Below are 20607 nucleotides of genomic sequence, written 5' to 3' on the forward strand. Positions count from 1 at the left end.
AAAATAATACAAAAGGAAGTATTTTAATGTGACCTTCATTTGGCATTTGTCTTAACTTTCCTTCTCCTGTTTTTATTTAATTCTTCCACTCTGTTGTTCAATTAGTGTTTGACCCCTTAGCGGAGATGTAAATTAAATGACATTTCAATGCCATCCCATATTTAAAATACTGTGTTAGTTGTGGATCATAAAGGGTAATCTTCGTTCTTAAGCTAATTTATTCATTTAACAATTTCCCTCCAGAAGTTCCAGCAGAAGGCTCTGAAACAAACTAAGCAGAAGAAATCCAAGTCGGCTGAATTTCTGATGGGTGAGCCTTGCTTGATGAGTTATTGCTCATAATTTGTGTAAGGATTAATTAACTAATTACAGACAAATGGCTGTGGGCAAAATTTTGCTCTTGCTTGTCAGGGTGCAATTTGTAATTATTTTAATCATTTATTCTCCCCCCCCCTCTCCTTTTTATATAAAGAGTTAATTTTAACCTAATTCTGTTTTGGTGCCGTTTGATGCTGATAACTCTCAAGTCTTTCAGTAAAAGGAATTATTAGAAGGAATTTTCTGCTTGTCACTGTTTCAGGCTCCCCTCTGACCTTGCTGCTTCTCCCCTCCCCTGCTTCCCAATAGGAAAAGACGGGAGAGTTGCAGCAGAAGGCATTGCAAATCCAGCTTTTAACATCAGCAGCACAGATCTTTCAGCATATCAGGCTTCAGAGGAGGAAGTTATTAGACGTGACAAGCCGGGTAGCACCCTTGCAGCTCACCAACAAAAACTCAGGCTGCAAGCCCAAGCTGAACCAAGAGGTGAGCTTTCACTCTTGATCACCATCAGATTGAGTGACAGTGGTTATGCTCTTGATCTAAGCTGTGCATTCCATGGTGTGTACGAGACATTCCATCCTGATGCGTTCCAATAGAAACCTGGGATGCTAAAACTGGGAGGGCAAAATGATTGCTGAAAACATCTGACATATACACGTTTGAAGATCTTTCTTCCCTCTCCTCCTTTTATATTCACATCCTGTTCATAATTATTAGGGAAATGCATGGTGATCAGTGCCAGAATAAGCTTCATTGAAAAGTGCCCTCTTCTGTCTTGCCTTAATATTTATGTTGCGTTAAAACTAAGACAGCGCTGAATTCACGAATGCTGGCTCCAAGATTAGAGGGAATGCTTTTTCATTAGGCAACAACCACGTATTATCCTTTCCCAGCTATCACCTGAATGCTGTCTGTCAACCAATATTTCCCCCTTAATTTATTCTGTTCTTTTTACCTGTGTGTCTACAAAAGCTTATCACCAGTCATCTAATACAGTAACAGAAAGCCAACAATCTTTTTTTCAATTACAGTCATACCTCGTGTCACGTTTGCTTCAGGCTGTGGCTTTTCAGGTTACGAACATGGCAAAGCCGGAAGGGTTTACTTCTGGGTTTGCCGTGCGCATGCATGCAGAAGCAATCTGTGCACTATGCGCAGAAGCACTCTATCGTGCTTTGCACATGCGCAGTAGTGGCGCTCTACTTATGGACTTTTTGGGGTTCAAACGGCACCCGAAAACAGATCACATTCATAAGTAGAGGTACCACTGTATAGTTTACTAAGTTTCAATATTTTTAACATATACAATCAAAATACTGTTTCGTCGTTTCTCTTATTTTTATCAATTTCCCACCCCGTTTTCCATGGAGTTTTTGCTTCTCCTCTTCTGCTGCACTCTTATCTATTAAATCATAACCACAGTATTATAATCCAAGAAAGCCAACAATCTTTTGTTGTTGTGACAACTCCTTTAGTATGAGGCCCTCGTATTTAAGTTTCTAAGACTGTTTAATGCTTAGCATTGTCCTACCTCTGTAATTTAGGCTTGCCATACGTCAGGAAAATTCCTGACATGTCCTGGTTCTTGGGTGTAAAAATGGTGTTATGGGGGAATTTTGCTGAAATGGCAATATGTCAGGGAAAACCCAGATGTATGGCAATGCGATGGAAAAAGCAGCGGAAACAGTTCAAAAAGCTTAAAATCACTATTTTGGGGGTAGGTTTCTCCCCAAAAACCTCAGCATTTTGTGTTTTTTCCTTAAAAAAACCTCAACAACTTTGCGGGTGTCAGGAATTTTACTTTTTGAAATAAGGCAACCCTACTAAACAACTACCTGACATTCAGAAGACATCTTAAGGCAGCCCTGTTCAGGGAAGTTTTTAACGTGTGATATTTTAGTGTATTTTTGGTTTCTATGGAAGCCGCTCAGAGTGGCTGGGGAGGCCCAGCCAGATGGGCGGGGTATAAATAATAAATTATTGTTGTTGTTATTATTATTATTATTATTATTATTATTATTATTATTATTATTACTATTACTACTATTACTACTACTACTACTACTGTAATTGCCATATTTTTGCGTGTTCATTTCTTTAGTCTTCTTTAGTCTAACCTTTCTTCTGTCAAGGAACAGCTTGCACTGGGTTCACAGGTGGTCTCCATCCTGGTACAGATCAAACCCAGACCCACTTAGCAGCAGCACAGTGGCTGGGTCACCTGCCCTGAGGCCAAGGGTGGGAAACCTGTGGCTGCCCAGGTGTTGCTGGACTTCATTTCCCATCATCCCTAGTCAGCAGGCCATCTGTCAAAGCTGATGGGAGTCCAGCCAGACTCAGAGGGCCATGAGCTTCTCCCATCTCTGCTTCCAGCCATGCTCTGAATTTCAGCATGCCCAATGAGATTTGTGCATTAATATGTCCATTTCATAGGGAGAACCACCTGGAAAAAGTTGCATAATAGCTTTGAATTGACAGGTACTATATTCCACCCCACCTCCCCCACGTTTCCTGATTTGACTTGCATTCTGAGAATTAATTTGTTTTGAAATGATGTATTTTTAAAACTAGAAAAATTCCCATGGGGAAGCAGAGCACTAGAAAATGAAGGTGCTAGACAAGTAAACCCAATGCAATTTTTGCTTCTGGGGGGAGCAGTGATTGAGTGAGAGTGGAGGTGAGGCACCAAGTCATAGCTGTCAAGCGTCCCTTTTTTGGCGGGACAGTCCCTTATCCCAGCACCATGTCCCGCTGCTGTCCCTTATTGATGATGTCCCTTAAATTTCCCGGGTTTCAAAGGAAGCAGCTCCTCTCCCTCCCACCCTGCCGGCCAGGGAGGAGGGAGGCTCCAACTGTGTGGCTTGGCTGCGTAGCTCACCCAATAAGGAGTCTAAGAATGACTGGGGGGTGGAGCTTGCATGCCTTGTGTCAATCAAATCGGCCACGTTGTCTGGGGACTTGCCTTTGCTCAGCGCTTCCCAGTGGAGAGGTGACAGTGGTTTTCCTTGCTGCATCTCCTTTGCCGGGTTGCTGCGCTATGGGAACCACCACTTGAGGTTTCATTTGGCTGCTGGTTGACTAAAATCCCTTATTTTGGCTGCTGATCCCTTATTTTCAAGGCTGCTGGTCCCTTATTTTCAAATCTGTAAGTTGACAGCTATGCACCAAGTGCATTGCTGGCACCAAACATATTGCTCTGCTTTCCTTTGAACCACATCAGCGAGGATGAGAGGGGGAGGATCTCATTGTCTGGGCAGCCCAGGACCTCCACACATACTGTCCAGGCTCAGGGCCCGGGGAGGTCACTTTGGTGCTGCTAATGCAGAAGTTTGTATTCAGCCCTGGAGGTGCAATCCATTGTCTCTCAAGACAGATGGATGCCAGCAACAATTCCTGGGGAAGCCTATGTTCAGTTGTAGCCTTAGCCATTTCACCTCTATCATCTTCTCTGCTGAGTGAGAGAAGCTGTCCCAGTTTCTGATTTGATCCCGGAATGTGCCACTTTTCCTTAAGACATCCCTATTTTCCTTGGAGAAATGTTGGAGGGTATGGAGTTATCCGACCTCCGAGCCATCTGAAGGCAATCCTGTGTAGGGAAGGTTTTAAAAAAATGTTTTTATATATGTTGGCAGCCACCCAGGGTGGCTGGGGCAACCCAGTAAGATGTGTGGGGTATAAATAGTAAAATTATCATTATGGAATGGGACGTTCCTATTTTCATTGGAGAAATGTTGGAAGGTATGACATCCACACACCCCCATCAATATGATACTGTGTTACAGTTAGGCCTCCCCCCCGCCCCAGTTCCGGCACCTCTCAGGTGGGCGCCATTGCCATTTTAAGAGAACAAGGGAGGTGTTCATGGTGAGTTCCGGCACCTCTTTTTCTAGAAAAATAGCACTGGTTACAGGGATTCCTTGCCCTTAAGCATGTCTCAGGTTCTGTCTGGTTCCTTATGGATTGAAATTCCAATAGTTAAAACGGCTGAATCAAAACCGCATTATTGAATGGTGCTTATTAACAGGCTCAGTTCACACCAGCAAGTGTTTTCTGAGCCATTCAACACACAGCATTTCCCCAGGAAAGCCAGCAGGTCTCACACTGGCACAATGCCCTCTGCTGCCTGCAGTAAAAAAGAATTGCCAACAAAACGACACTGTGCGTGCAGCATCACATGTGCAAACAGGAGCAGATGCAGTCAGTTTTCCAAGGAGAGGAAAGGGAGGGCAGAAGCATGGATAGGGAAGGAACGTTCAAACCATCCTAGACAGACGGGAATTGAATCTGCTTAATGCTCATGAACATTATCCGGGACCTGTCAGCAGTGACAGTTTCAAAGCAGAGCTAAATGTGGAGATAGGCACATAGCACTGAGACAGTACCACTCCCAGTTGCATCTGGGGAATAACCTGTCTAAAAGCTGTCTCACACCATGAAATATACTCAGAGTTGAGTGTGGATTTCATGCTCTTTATTCAGCTCATAGTAGTGAAGAATGAATGTCCCCCCCAAAATATCTGCTTTATATACATTATTTACACAATGGGCCGCACATGATTGGCTAATTCCGGGATTCTCCTGTAGGCCAATCAGGTTGCGGATTCACTTCCACCTGGAGCTGGATTGGGTGGCTCCTGCGGACCAATCATATACTGCTGCATTGTTCTAGGACCAATAATACTGCTGCATTCTGAATCCTATTGTTCTAGGACCAATCAGACTGCTGCATTCTGAATCCTATTGTTCTAGGACCAATCAGACTGCTGCATTTTGGATTCTATTGTTCTAGGACCAATCAGACTGCTGCCTTTTGTATCCTATTCAGCTCAGTACATAACACACCAGAATCTGCCTGCATCTGGAAAACCAGCAGGCCAGGTAAAAAGTGAGGTGCAAAGCCTTCTTCTGCCTGATACACAAGCCTTCCAAGCAGAGGAATTATGAGGCATTAGGTGCATTCAACAAAGTGATTTCCCTCCTTGCACAAATTCATTGCTCTATTCCCAGGTTATATGAGGGAAGTCAATTAGCCTTTGCACACCTACAAACACTGGATGTTGGGTGCATAAGCCCTCTCAAATGTTATGGCCATGCATGGATGTCTAATGGGACAGGCATGCCTAGTGGGCAAGGGGAGCCAATGTGGTGTGGTGCTTATAGCGTTGGGCTGGGAGACCAGAGTTCAAATCTCTACTTGGCCATGAAGGTCACCAGGTGACTTTGGGTCAGTCACTGTCTCTCAGCCTAACCTACCTTGCAGGGATGTTGTGAGGATTAAATAAGGAGGGCCGGAACCATATACATCACCTTGAGCTCCTTGGGGAGAAAGGTGGGATGTAAATACAATAAATAAGCAAATAAATAAATTGGATCAATTGGTATCTGGATTGGAATGTGGTTATTGTTATGCTTCTCCCAACACAATGGAATGGTTTTATTGAGCTTCTTCTTCTTCTTCTTCTTGGTACACTAGATTTTTAAATGAGATAAAAACCACAATCTGGTTAACTCTTGCACAAATCAGAACTTAAATCTTATATGCTTAAAACTTGATGAATCTCCATGCACCTACTCCACTATGGAAGAAGGATCTTCGCCAGATCAGTGTGTGAACTGATTGGAATAACTACAGTAAGGCTTCAATCCTAACCCCACTTACCTGGAGTAAGCCCTATTGAATTAGGGCTTGCTGGATTGTCCTGTAAGATGGAAAGCCGTCTTGAAAATATTATTGATGAAAGCAACTCCTGCCTTTCATGGAAATTGTCTTAAGAAGTTTTCACAGTCTTTCTCAACAGCTTGCTCCATGCAAACCGAAAAGCTTAGCTTGTTGATCCTTAGACCTTGTCAAGTAACACCAGAGAAAACTAGCCCTGTTTCATGTATTCAGCCATCATGTGAGAGGAGATACCATATCCAAGAAGAAGCAGTTTATATAATTTTTCCTAATAAATCAACTCAGAAGGCCATTATAAAACTTTTAAGTTTCTTCTCAATCACGAAGGGTTTTTAACAGAACCCAGAACAAACCTGCTTAGGTTTTTTTAGCACATTTTAGGTCGAGGCTCTGGTTTTCTTTCTTCCAAGCCAACGAGAAGTACAGGAAGCGCCAAATAGCTCAGGTCTAAATCAAAGAAAATGTTTGCAAGTGTTCCTAAAGCTGCTTCTGTGTAATGTTAATGCTGTATTAGCATTTAGCTTAACTGCCTGATTGTATGTGTTGTGTAAAGAAGCAGAACACAAATTTCTCAGTGGACCTCTTCATTTGCATGTTATATGCTTTCGCATATTTCCAAAAGCAAGTGAGTAATTAGTTCCCAATCTATTCATGAATTCACATAATTAGCAAAATGCTTTTGGTGCTTGCTTAATAGAGATGTTAGTGTATTTAAAAATTTTAAGGAAACAAACAACAAATCAAAATGGCTTCATTTGCTGAGCCATTTCTTGGGTTCCATAGCATTTCCTCAAAGAAAGTAGACCTTTGGCAATCAACATATAATCAATAGTTTTTTGGGTTTTTTAATGTAGGTGTTGAAGCCAAGCCTTTCTAGGAACTGCATAAAGTGTCTGGTCTGAAAGCTGTCCTCTCTCAATCCAAATGCATATGGTTATCTTATGGTTACTCAGCAAGAAGGCAAGGGTGCTTTGCACATACTCAGAGAGTTCCCCCCCCTCCACATGTTGGGGGAGAAAAAGAGGTTCTGGAGCTGAGCAACTGCTCTAATAAAACCATCTGACAAACAGTTTAAAGCTTCCCTAAAATGTGTGGTGTGGGATGCGGGTGACGCTGTGGGTTAAACCACAGAGCCTAGGACTTGCTGATCAGAAGGTTGGCGGTTCGAATCCCCGTGATGGGGTGAGCTCCCGTTGCTCGGTCCCAGCTCCTGCCCACCTAGCAGTTCGAAAGCACGTCAAAGTGCAAGTAGATAAATAGGTACCACTCTGGCGGGAAGGTAAACGGCGTTTCCGTGTGCTGCTCTGGTTCGCCAGAAGCGGCTTAGTCATGCTAGCCACATGACCTGGAAGCTGTCTGCGGACAAACGCCGGCGCCCTCAGCCCATAGAGCGAGATGAACGCGCAACCCCAGAGTCGGTCACGACTGGACCTAATGGTCAGGGGTCCCTTTACCTTTTTAAAATGTGTGGTGCCCAGGAGTCTTCTCAGTCCCTAACTGAAACACAATCCTAAATCATATACCTAAGTCATACCTGTGAGGTATGAGTGTCACCAAAAATGGCTTTCTCCATTATCAAGGCTCCAATTTTCAATTGATAAAAGCAAGCACTGCTCAATGGAGCTTCCTAGTTAAATGGTTACTTCCCAAGTCAACACCCTCCTGTTGCTGGTCTTGCTGGTGTTTATATAACTATGCCAAACATAAACTAAATCACTAAATGCTGGGTAATGCATGCTAAAATGTATTTTGCTTTACTTTATTTCATTTATTCCCTTATACCAAAAGTCTCAAGGTGACTTACAATAAAACAAACATTACAAGTCAAATGCAACAGATGTTTTAAAAATATATATTATGTCAACAGTAGCTTAAACACTCCAATGATCATATAATAATTCTCAATATATTAATCAAATCTATGTCTGGCTAGCTACCAGAATAGCCAGAAACTGACATTGGAAGATGCCTTACTCTGAGTGAGACCCATTGGTTCATCTACCTCAGAATTGTCTACACTGACTGACAGTGGCTCTCCAGGGAGGGAGAGGGAGGGAGTTTCTCTCAATCCTTCTTTGAGGTGTTGGGGATTGAACTTGCAACCTTCTGTATGCCAAGCGGATGTTCTGTCACTGAGCACATGACACAGTAGAATAATGCAAGAAGAGTGATGAAGACTTTCTTTGAGTTTCAGTGAGGCAAGACATGAGGTTTTGTCTAATTTTGCATTGCATCTAATTGCATCTATGTGAGAAAGCACATAACTGATGTTGAGTATGGATTCTGCTGTCATTGCATTCCAGTACAACCAGTAAAGTGCTTTAGAAGCCCTTGAATGTATAAATAGACATTCTGCACATGGATCTGGTGAGATGTGCTCAGGAGCAGTTTTCCAGATGAACATGTGGTGCTGGATAAGGAAGAGGAAGTGCAAAAGAATGGTGCTCACATGATTCTTGGTGCTGAACAAAGAAACCCAATGCTATTGCCTATATTTCATTTTAATTCAGATTGTTACTTATTTTTAAAAACCACTATAGGTTAAAAAGCATACTATAGTTCAACATGATTGGCTGAGGATGGATCCTAGGCCTGTTTCCTATGCAGCATTTGCAAGTCCATGTATAGGGATGGAGAACTCGTCCATAGATATGCATTCACCATTTTCTCTTTTAACACCCAAGTGAATTATTCTGCCAACCTCTGAAAAAGAGCATGTTCTCACAGTGCTTTGTGCTAGAGGAAAACAATTACACTGAATAAGGTAGACTAGCTCTGTTATTGCGGTACATAAGACTTTGATTACATACTGCCAAGATTCATACCAGCCTAGTAGTTGTTGACAGATAAAGTAACAAAACTGAAACTCATTTATTTTTTCTTTATTGAGACCTCAAGGTAAAGCAAATTTTCAGGTCTTGTACTTACTGCATGGAAAGAACAGAGCCTGACAGTCAAAGTGTGCCGGTCCAGAAATCTAAATTAAACCTAGTTTCATATCAGAGTTTCATTTAGTCTCTGAAAAGGAGCTGCTGCCTGGATTACTTTTTTTTTTAAAAAAAGATCTAAAACAAATATACTGTGGATTGCTGCAGTATGCCTTGGATATGTTATCCCTGTCACATGTTTGATTCTTGGAATCCCCCACCCCCTTAAAAATATAATTGCAGTGTAGTGTATTTTGGGGGTGTTTTCTGCAAAGCAATGCATTGCAAACTGATGTGGAAATGTGGAGAACTGAATTTAAGACTGGAAAAATTAGAAATGGAGGGCAACCAACACCAGATTTGCCCATCCCTGTTCTACGCGAATGGGGGTTTCTGCATGCATGTCAGCACTGAAAGCTGTTAGGAGTTTAGTACAAATATGACCTGTCACAATCCCTTCTTAATGGCCAGTATCCCTGTGTACCAGTGGTGGCCCCTCTCCGTGACTGGATCAGGTGCAACTCTCCACTTGCGCCGCTAAAACCCCCTCTGGGCACAAGGAGCCCTCTTGCAGGACTAGAGTATGGCAGCCCATAAAGATAATATTGTGTGCCAGCAGCTGTATTTCCTTTTATCAATTTCATTAGTTCCTGCAGCACTTTGTATGGCTAGCTATGGAAATTGAAACTGCTAAATGAGTACTTTTATTTCATCAAAATCATTCTGCGGATGCTGAGCCCAAGTTAATACAATTGCTGTTCAGATTAATGAGGCAGCGTTTGCAGCATCTCCTCTGTAATTAAACACTTCCATGGCTGGCAATAGCATTAAAGATGCACCAGATGTTGAAAGCTCAGTGGTGAAACTTGAAACTGTTAAAATTGAAGGGGGTCACCTGTGAAACACAATCTCCTTAACAGTCACTTTCAGAGCCCATCTCAAGAATAATTTTGGTTTTGGATTAGGTTTTAGGTAGCTTGCTTGTTTCTTTCTTTCTTTTTATCAACCTATCATCTACATTTGAGAATTTTCTCATTAGGTTCTGAGCAAAAGTAACATAAACTGAACTTGTTTCCAAAATTACCTTTTCTGACCTTTCCCTAGATGATAATTATGAAGCCAGTCAGCTTAGAAGACTTGTTTTTTAAGAAATCTTATAAAGTAGTAGCAGAAATGTCCCTCTTGTGTGCCGGTGTCAAATTTCAAAATTAACATTTTGGTTCATGTGCTTCTAATAATCACTGACCCTTACTTCATGTACTTTCCACAGGAAATGAATGCAGCAGAAATTACTTTGACCCTCTGATGGATGAGGAAATAAACCCAAGGCAGTGTGGGATGGAGGTCAGCAAAGAAGGTGAGGTGGAATTAAGTATGTAATTTTTGTGTCAGAATATTCTTTCCCATTCATGGAAATGAGGTGACAAAGATCACAAATTCGGTTCCATTTAAATATCCAGCTTACAATTTAAATTATAAGTATTAGCCGCTCTAAATGTGATGGAAAGCCTTGGTAGTCTTTGATGAAGGACAGTGTGTTAGTGAGCAGATACAAGCAACTCAGTGTGGCCTGGCATTCTGCTTACAGGTTGTGTTTAAAACTGAGTTTCATGAGTGCAGGTATAGAGTGGAAAAACACCCACCTAAGCATATGAGTTAATTAAAAAATGTTTAAAATACCTGGTCTAGACTAGCATAGCAAATTGTATAATTTCTGCAGGCCTGGCTTTGAATAACGCCACCGCAGAACTAAATTATTTTGACTGGGTGGGTTCACAATCAGGATTTTGTTGAGAAAAGGCAACCATCAAGTATTTTCCTAGATTTTAAATCTCACGATGGGGGATGTTCTGTAGAACAGGTAGAATAAGTGTCTTAATTTTTCTCTTTTGGAAATTTCCTTTTGTAATCCAGGTTTGGTTAGATACATTAAAATAAAAATGTTGCCCTTTAAAAAAAGGCAACAGTGTGAATGAGAGACAAATATGATCACACAGGGGAAGTACATGAAAGACACCTAGAAAGCAGGCACAATTTACATCATCTTAAATTAAACTGGCATAAAATACGCCAAATCCAAACTCCATTCAGTAGCAGGGATACTGTTGGCTGAGATGACCTAAACCTGCCAGAGGGAAAACAAGCCTTTAGCACCCTTTGCCAGTGTAATTTCAGCTAGGTTGCCAGGTCACATGACTCAGCGGAATGGAGTTAAGATCCAGCATAAGTCCTGCCCTGACCAATCACTGACCAATCACTCCCCAAGAATGCCCATTTCCCAGTGTGTGTTCTGCCATTCCTGGCTTAGCTGGCTTTCCCCAGCTCAGCTGGGATAAGGTAGTTACGCTGAGCTGGGGTTGAGGGCTTATACTGGTGTAGCCTGGATGACCTAGGAAACTGCTGGTTGAGCCAGAGATCTGCCACATCCTAACTTGTTCATTCTGGAGGATCTAAGGTTGGATTGTACCACTAGATTGAATTGCTACCTATATGAGGAAAGCTGAAAGAAAATCTCTTCCCATTCCAAACTCAATAACTCACTTCTACGGTCAACCAAACGACACACAATTAAGATGGATAATGCAAAAAGTGGGTGTGAAACTTATGGACTTCCATCATTGACTGTCTTGTTGGAGGCCCAACCTTGTTATAGAGGTACTACTTCTTGATTTCTACCAGTTGCTGCCCTTATACAATAGACATCCCTGTTGCCAGTCTTCAAATCCATCAGTCAAGGATGTGCCTGTTAACTTATATGCAGACACACAAGCACACAGTATTTCCATTCCTTGGGCATATAATAAAGGGTGATGTGAAACAGAAGGAACAAAATGGCCAGTGTTTTCAAGTTGACATGCATAGAGGCTTAGGCCAATTTGTTCTTGTGAACAGGTTCCACGTGACCTTTCCTTGCTATCCCAAGACACAATTCAATTATCAATTTAAATCCAGCTGAACAATATCTCTACCAGCTTAACAGAGAGCAAGAAATGCCACCCTAAAGATGTTCAGAACTTGCCTTTTATAAACCTCCAAGGGCGGGAATTTCCCTTGTTGTGGTATAACTCAAGGCCACCACTGTATGTGCCCTTGATATCTGAATGTGACAGATGGACCTTTGAAAGCCATGATCTTCCCTCGCAGTGAAGCAAGCCATATGGTTCAAAGGTCTGTCAGTCTATCTTGCCACAAAATGTGCAAATGCACAGAGACTTAATACAATAAACACCCTAAATCTTGCAGGAATGTTATCAAAGACCCATTCAAATATTATCAACTCGGTGTCCGCAGCCTGTTGGAATGGGAGACTGAACAACGTAAGATGAATATTAAACATTCCCTTGGGTTGTTATGTGGAACAGACAAAAGCCCTTAGAAAAGTCCGTCCAATTTGTTCCTTTTGTTTGACTTAATATATTAGGTCTCCCTGCGTCTCGGGGAGCCATATCTAAATGGCTGTCTTTTTGAATTTCTCTTACCATGTCTCTGGCACAACTGTCACTTGAAAGCCATGTGAAAGTCCAATTTACTAAGGGTATGTCAGCCACGGCAGGCAGCCCCAGGTTGGTTAAGATCTACAGAACCACAGCACAAGACTGAGCTTTACTTTATTCCAGACATAATTACTTTGATCAGCATGAGGCCACAGATTGGAAAAGAGAGCTTTGCATAAGATGTGTCCAGAAGACACAGTTTTATTTTTGAAAAGCCCAATTTATGATACATGTTTCCTCCTTCCATCACCCCTGCTTCTCTTCTCCCTCTCCTCCTCTCTCCTCCCTCCCTCTGGAAGTTTAAACATGTGAAAAGATATGCAAGGGGTAGTTTAGCCTTTTTAACCTTGGTGTTTCTTTTTAAAACGTATCCTTTGCTCATAACCCATTTATATATTGCACTGCTTCTGGGATGTAGCAATCAAAAAGCCAAATGGGAATCCCCCAGGGAGTCAAGTCTATAGCAGCTCTTACTCTCAGAAGTGGAGAGGTTAGCCTATTCATCTCCACCCAGTTCTGCCCAAAAAAGGAAATGGCAAGATGAAGAAGCCCCTCATATCAGGGGAAGCCAATCTGGAGCTGTCCGGATGTTGTTCCACTGGATGGCATTAAACCCTGCTGGCACGGCCAATCATCGAAGATGATGGTTGCCCAGCAACATTGGGAGAGCACCACATTGGCTACCCTTACCTTATACCTAACATTTAGAAAACTCCCACATCTGGCTTGCTTCTGGGTCTGATCAACTAGCAAACCTGACCCTGTCACCTCCACCTTACTCCCAGCGGTGCAGGAGCTTGGTCTAATGATCATGATGATGCTAATAAAAATAATTTTATTATTTATACCCCACCCATCTGGCTGGGTTGCCTAAGCCACTCTGGGTGGCTTCCAACACATATAAAAACATAATAAAAGATCAAACATTAAAAACTTCCTGATACAAGGCTGCCTTCAGATGTCTTCTAAAGGTTGGGTAGCTTTTAATCTCCTTGACATCTGATGGGAGGGCATTCCACAGGGAGGGCACAACTACTGAGAAGGCCTTCTACCTGGTTCACTGTAACTTCTTCTTGCAGTGAGGGAACTGCAAGAAGTCCCTCAGAGCTGGATCTCAGTGTCCAGGCTGAACAATGGGGGTGGAGATGCTCATTCAGGTATACAGGCTGTTTAGGGCTTTAAAGGTCAGCGCCAAAACTTGAAATGTACTTGGAAATGTACTGCGACCCAGTGTAGATCCTCTAGGACTGGTGTTATATGGTCCCAGCGGCCACTCCAAGTCACCAGTTTAGTTGCCGCATTCTGGATTAGCTGTAGTTTCTGAGTCAATTTTAAAAGTAGCCCAACATAGAGTGCATTGCAGTAGTCCAAGCTGGTCTGAGAGAAAAAAAAGGTTTTCTGTGACTTTAAATGCTCTGCTTCTTAAGGGATTACTGATTCCTGCCCTACTCCATCTCCCAGCAATAGACTGTTATTGAGAGCTGGCCATTCTGTCTCACTTCCAATATTGCTGTTGCCTTTCCCAGCCATGTGGAAGTTGCTGGTGTCCAGGAGAGTTGTTAAAGGTGTAACTCTAGCTACACTTACAAGGGAACAAGCTCCACTGAACACAGTGAGACTTACCGTATTTTTTGCACCATAACACTCACTTTTTTCCTCCTAAAAAGTAAGGGAAAATGTCTGTGCGTGTTATGGAGGGAATGCCTATGGGTGGCATGCCTACGGATTTTCCTCCTCTAAAAACTACGTGCGTGTTATGGTCGGGTGCGTGTTATAGAGCGAAAAATACGGTAAATCTCAGATACCACACATAAGCTTGCACTCTAAATGCTTATTACATGCCATGTTATATACCCACTTAAAGAGTTTTTGAAATTATCCAGAGTTATCTGACCTCCATTACTTCTCTTGTTTTAGTGCCTGTGAAGCTGGATGAGAAACTCCTCTATGACAAACTGATGACTCTTCTAGATGAAGAGAATAGAATTCTGGTGTCACATGGTAAACGTCTTTCATTCACATATTTGAACTGTGTTTGCTTTTTGGCTCATTCATGTATAATAAAGGACTAAGAGTTGGCTCACAACTTCCCAACCATCATTTGGTTTCTCTTCCTGATGTAGGAAGAAGTTATGGTCCTACAGATGTTGCAGACCTTTAACTCCCATTAGTCCTGCCTGTTGACCATGGTGACTGGAGCTGAAGGGAGCTAAAGTCCGAAAAGATCTAGAGGGCCACAGGCTACCCATCTTTGTTCTGTCCAACTACTCTGCATTTGATACCTGAGAGGTGAAGTGTGAATGGTCCCTGCCAAAAAGAACTGTGTGCTTGAGACGCTCCAGAAATTTGGTCTGTGGTGGTCCATCTTCAACAGCAAATAATGTCTTGCTGTTGTAGTCAACAAGAAATGAACATATGTGTGTGAGACCAAGCCCTATGACTAGGTGAATTTTCATGATTTCTACATAGGAATAATTAATGATAGATAGGTCACAAAATAATTGCAAACAGGCACATGAATCCATATTTACAAGCTATCCAACAAATGCATCAGGCCCCTAAACCATACTGAAAACTAAGACAATGTAATGCTGCGTTAAAGCCAAAGGCCAAGCAATTTTTTGTGTGTTTTGCTTTTTTTGCCAGCCTCTTAATTTTGCACTCTGAGACAATTCCCTGGTTTAAAAAAATCATAAAATGGTAGTTGTTGCTGCCACCACTCAAAATTATCACTTAATAATGAATATTTAATATTTTATTTCTGCCCTGTAGGCATCTGTCCTATATTACCAATATATCCATTTACCAATCGTGTACAGCACCAACTAATGTTCAAAGTACAAGCCTATACATGTGTAATCAAAAGTAAATTTCACTGAGTTCAGTGGAAATGACTCCCAGGTAAGGGGCTACAGGACAACAGTCTTAAGTGCATAGGCAGTTACAGAGTGTATACATTTGGAGGAAAATTAGTGCAGCAGACAAAACTGGTTTATTAACGAGAAATCAGAACACTTGGAATTCAAAATATATCAGATTAAAAAACTCCATATCCCTTGGTGGTAGGGTTTAAGCGCAGCTTTGGTACTTAGAAATCGCTGAACAATGTTAACTGGGCAAAAGTTAAAATGTATATAAGATATTGGAGTCAGTTCTGTGTCTGAACGTATGGAAGGCAAAAAACTTAGATGTGACGTTTTCCCACAGCGTGGGGAGGGGGGGGGGAGAGTAGACAAATATAAAAACATGGATTTCTCTTCATGTAACCCAGATGAAGTGAGATGTGAACAAACTGGTTGCTGTCATCTTTTAGTGATCCTAATATGGGAAAATGAGCAAAAGAATCTTCTTGATTATTTGTGACTTAAACTTCTGTAAGTATGAGAACAAAAGTCATGGTATGATTTGCAGAAGGGTATGTAGTGTTGTAATCCAAAAGTCCTGCAAAATGCAAGCATATGCTTGTAACAGTGAGAAGAATCAATATATATTAATGCTGGGATGAAACAAGACTATTTTGTTTCATTTCTACTTTTGCTATTGCCCAAAAGGACTTCAATTTTTGCCTATTGTTTTGGTCCAAGCACAGGACTTTAATGACCTTGCAGACAAGAATTCTGCATCAACCTGCATTTAAAGGTGAAGCAAGTAATATGTGCAAACAAAGAAATACTGTACTAGGGTAAAGTGTGCATATAAAATTATCTATTGGTGAAAACAGTGCCTTTTTCTAACAAAATGTTTAGAGGTACTCTCATTATCCTACTCATATTGAAATATTGTCCCTCGATGAGGCCAAAGTGAGATTCACAACATGTTTATGGGTATGTATACCCCAGCGTCCCGTCCCCCCCGAAAAAAAGCACTGGGTGAAAATAACATACAGAAATGAATTCTGTTAGGGGAAATTGTATACAAAAAATGTGTATGTTGATGTGGAATGAGGAGAGTCAAATTTAAGATTGGGAAAAAAGAGAAACAGAGGGAAACTGAAATTGACAGATTCACTCATCCATCGCTGAAAGGCATGCTGAAACTTTATTGTTCCACTCCACATGTTTATGTGCCCTTTCCTTGTCTTTGCTGATTGCTTGGAAGTTTGAGTCAAATGACTGTGCCAGACATGATACTAATGAGTCAACGCGGCAAGGTGTTACCATTCTTTTTGCTGCACCACTGTATACATCCATAACATTCCTACAGCGGCATTTTAGAATCAAACTTGTTTTGTCGTGTATTGCAGCTTGTTGGATCTGAACAGTATCTCAGAACTATAAATTGCAAGGGAGAGAATTTCTCCCGGTAAAAAGAATCTGCTGCATTCTTTCTTTTTCTAGAAAAACCAGATGAAGACGCTTTAGATTCTGCGTGGCCTGCTGGCTTTACCAAGACAAGTGGACTTTGTGAGGAAGGCGACGATGAAGAGACTCGCCCTTACATTGAGCAGTTTGAGAAGAGTGTTCAGGATGAGATTATTCTCCTTGACAACTTTCCACAGAAACAGGTGAGCGTCAAGTACCAACACCCTTAGGGAGAGTACACCCAATGGGCTCTTAAACATTCTCTGTGGCGACAGGAAAATGAGCATCTTTTGGCGCAGAACCAAGGAGGATGGGCTGGATGAGAGCCAATAAACTGAAACAGATAGAAAAGACAGAGATGATGTTTGCAGGGCTTCCTCCCCTGGAAGGATCAGGTTTGGATCATGGAACTGCTCTGGACAGGAAAAGCATGGAGGAATGGGGCACCCAGTTATGGTGGTCATGTAGCAGAGGGAGAAGGGGAGAGGTGAGGCCATAGCAATGAAGCCAACTCACCACTCCCACTGCTGTGTCCTCTCTGCTGCCTCACTCCTCCCCCTCTTGGTTACTGGCAGTGGCGTCCCCATTTGGAAGCCAGTTAAGCAACACTGTTCCATTCTTCTCTTGCCCTACCAGCTGCTACTGAGAAGGGCTGCTTTATCAACGAACAAGGGCTCTGTGAGCTCTACAATTCTGAGCTCCAAGAGAGGTTTGGTTATTAAGGGTTTAGGTGATTGCAATGTTTAACTGATGCAGTTAAAATTTTTACACTGTAATACTGCATGCTTTAAAGATGCTTATATCATTTTATCGCTTGATGCTTGCCATCCTGCGCTCCTTTAGGAGGAAAGGAGAGAGGAACATTTGTTGTTGTTGTTGTTGTTTAGTCGTTTAGTCATGTCCAACTCTTCGTGACCCCATGGGCCAGAGCACATCAGGCACTTCTGACTTCCATGCTGTTCAAACTCATGCTGGTAGCTTCAAGAACACTGTCCAACCATCTCATCCTCTGTCATCCCCTTCTCCTTGTGCCCTCCATCTTTCCCAACATCAGGGTCTTTTCCAGGGAGTCTTCTCTTCTCATGAGGTAGCCAAAGTATTGGAGCCTCAGCTTCAGGATCTGTCCTTCCAGTGAGCACTCAGGGCTGATTTCCTTCAGAATGGATAGATTTGATCTTCTTGCAGTGCATGGGACTCTCAAGAGTCTCCTCCAACACCATAATTCAAAAGCATCAATTCTTCGGCAATCAGCCTTCTTTATGATCCAGAGGAACATTTAATAATAATGTTAAATAAATAACATTATAAATAAAATAAACAAATGTCTATAATTGTGAGTTGCCTGGGGGACCTTGTATAGGCATCACATAAAATCATTTAACAACAACAGAACAACAATATAATAATAATGTTGTGAAGATAAAATTCTGTCCCTTAAATTGATCACTAAAAATCTGTAAACTTTTCAAGAGCATCATCATGTTATGAAAAATAATAATTCTGATACTGCGGTACACAGTCTAACAAATACATAGAAGCAATAAATTCTCAGTCTAATGCCTTTTTATGTCACGAGATATACGCGGGTTTGATTTAAAAATTAAAAAAAAATGCAGCCGTCAGTAAAAGCTATTTTTTACCACAAAGTCCCATGCCGTAGCCTATCACAATAGGCATTTGAATGTTTATGAAGTCTCATCTGTAACCATTGAATACCTTTCCTTAACTGGCAAGGGAGGGTTTGAATCCACATGTAATAGAACATATAGAATTTAATTAGCTCTTAATAGTCGCAAGTGGAAGAGATAATTATTTAATTGGGTTTTTACCTTTTTATGGTAGTCTTAATTGATTTGTCACTTGCCTTCAGGTACTGACTCAAAGGTATTACGTTACTTAACATGATACCTTGGGGGTTTCTACCTCCTACCCCAATTGTCTGTAATCTTCTCCACTTGGACAAAGCACTACCACTTAAAATAGAAAGATATGCAAAGATAGAACAATCTAAAAATAAGCTAGTGGTAAAATATATAGTGCTCTGGTTTTGACAGTGGGAAACACCAGAGATGCATAATGTTAGCGCCTTTATCTCTCCCTGAACCAAACAATTTTGCCTCTACAGTAGTATTCAAAGATCCTCAAACTCTTTTATATTCAGATAATCAGATAGTCAGGCAGATATATCCTCTGTGTTTTGTTTTGTAGTTTTGAGAAGATCCTGTATTCCACCAGCCCTTTGATGTAGTTTTCTCTCTGAATTCATGTTCAAAACCCTGTCTTTTTATTCACAAATATCATACAAATAAAACAGACATAAATAAACATCAACAAATATGTATTTATGTGAAAAATAATACTTCTAATTATGCTTCCATGCCATTAATGAGTTTGACATCATGATTTGAAAGTGTAGTTATTGAGAAGCTCTGTTCAATTCAATGAGACTTAAGCCCAGGTATGTTTGCAGCCTAAGAGTACACTGTAATCCTAATTACCTGGGTTTAAGCCCACAGAATTGCCAAATGTCTAAGTAGACATGGTGTGAGGTATCCACCATTTTTCTGTTCATTTTGGTTTAACTCAGAGCTTATCTACACTTCCTCTTATCATAGAATCATAGAATTGTAGAGTTGGAAGGGACCCCAAGAGTCATCTTGTCCAACCCCTTGCAATGCAGGAATCTCAACTAAAACAACAACAACAACTTATTAAATTTGTATACCGCCCTGTACCTGCAGGTCTAAGCGCGGTTCACAGGATAAAATCATGATATAAAAACACAGAATACATAATCAAAATAAAAACAAGAACAACCCAATAACACTCTCCAGGACAGATGGCCAACCAATCTCTACTTAAAAACCTCCAATGAAGAGTCCACAGCCTTGTCCTGCTGCTTTCTCCAAGGAAAGATCACTCTTTAGTGTTCAAGCAGGCAAAATGGCAATTCAGGTTTTCTGTGGATTGACCTTTGCTCTGATAAATAGTGGGTTTTCCCTGGCAAAGGAGTAGGGCAAGCGGAAAACCACTTTTTATTGCAAATTTATTTTAAAAAGAATTAGAATAAAGAGGGGAAACCCATCAGCTCACATTAATAATAATAAAATGGTCATCAGCACATCCATCTTAGTTTCCACTTATGGCTTGATATGTTCTTGCCAAATGTCCAAACCAAGTTGAGTTTATAAAAAGTACATTACAATGTAGCAAGGGTTCTACATCTTAAGGAGGTGGTGGGTGTCTCTCCTTCCAGGCTCAGAGTAAATTCTCTTGGTAACCACAAAGGCTCACAAAATCCATTTCTGTTATCCTTCCATTAACCCCTATACTACAGGAATATAATTTCAACATACATGAACATCCTCAGATTAATTAATACGGACAACAGCTTCAGACTACAAAGAAAAAAATAACTGCATATGCTAGCATCTTATGCCTCAGCAGTCATTTTCAACATCATATCTCCAGCATCTATCTGTATTAGACAATGCCTTCCTATAAAGACATTGCAGAGTTCAATTGTTGATGAGCAACATAACAATGATGCAAAACATCAGCAATATATATATAAACAGTCTGCATGTTGTATTCTAGTGAATATTCTGACTACATAAATTGCTTTCTCATGAGGGAAATATTAGTATTTTAAAACTCCTTGCATCTTCTTTATCTTGTCCAACCCTGAAATGATCAGTGTTATATTACAATTTACATAACTGAATTTGGGATTAGCTGAAGAGAAGTGATAGAAATGTGTACATGCTGATTTTCTTTTTCTGAAGAAGAAAGTGTTGTTTTTGTGTAAATTCTTAAGATCACGCAATAGCTATACTATATGTACCATAAAGATTCCATTGAAATCAATGTAAGGTTGCTCCCAGGGT

General features: G+C 41.1%; 1 protein-coding gene across 1 annotated transcript in view; it reads left to right on the top strand.

Annotated features, from left to right (window-relative positions):
* Positions 1 to 237: 237 nt before the first annotated feature.
* LOC128417530 (uncharacterized) overlaps positions 238 to 20607 on the top strand; it is a gene marked incomplete at its 5' end in the record, with an annotated part of 128784 nt that continues 108414 nt past the window's right edge. The window contains 5 exons of the mRNA XM_053396325.1: positions 238 to 310; positions 628 to 804; positions 10196 to 10282; positions 14337 to 14420; positions 16757 to 16923. Coding sequence (XP_053252300.1) covers positions 238 to 310; positions 628 to 804; positions 10196 to 10282; positions 14337 to 14420; positions 16757 to 16923 — 588 coding nt within the window. The remainder of the gene's footprint in view (positions 311 to 627; positions 805 to 10195; positions 10283 to 14336; positions 14421 to 16756; positions 16924 to 20607) is intronic.

This window comes from Podarcis raffonei, chromosome 7, assembly GCF_027172205.1.
Source record: "Podarcis raffonei isolate rPodRaf1 chromosome 7, rPodRaf1.pri, whole genome shotgun sequence".
In the NCBI taxonomy this organism is placed as follows: Eukaryota; Metazoa; Chordata; class Lepidosauria; order Squamata; family Lacertidae; genus Podarcis; species Podarcis raffonei.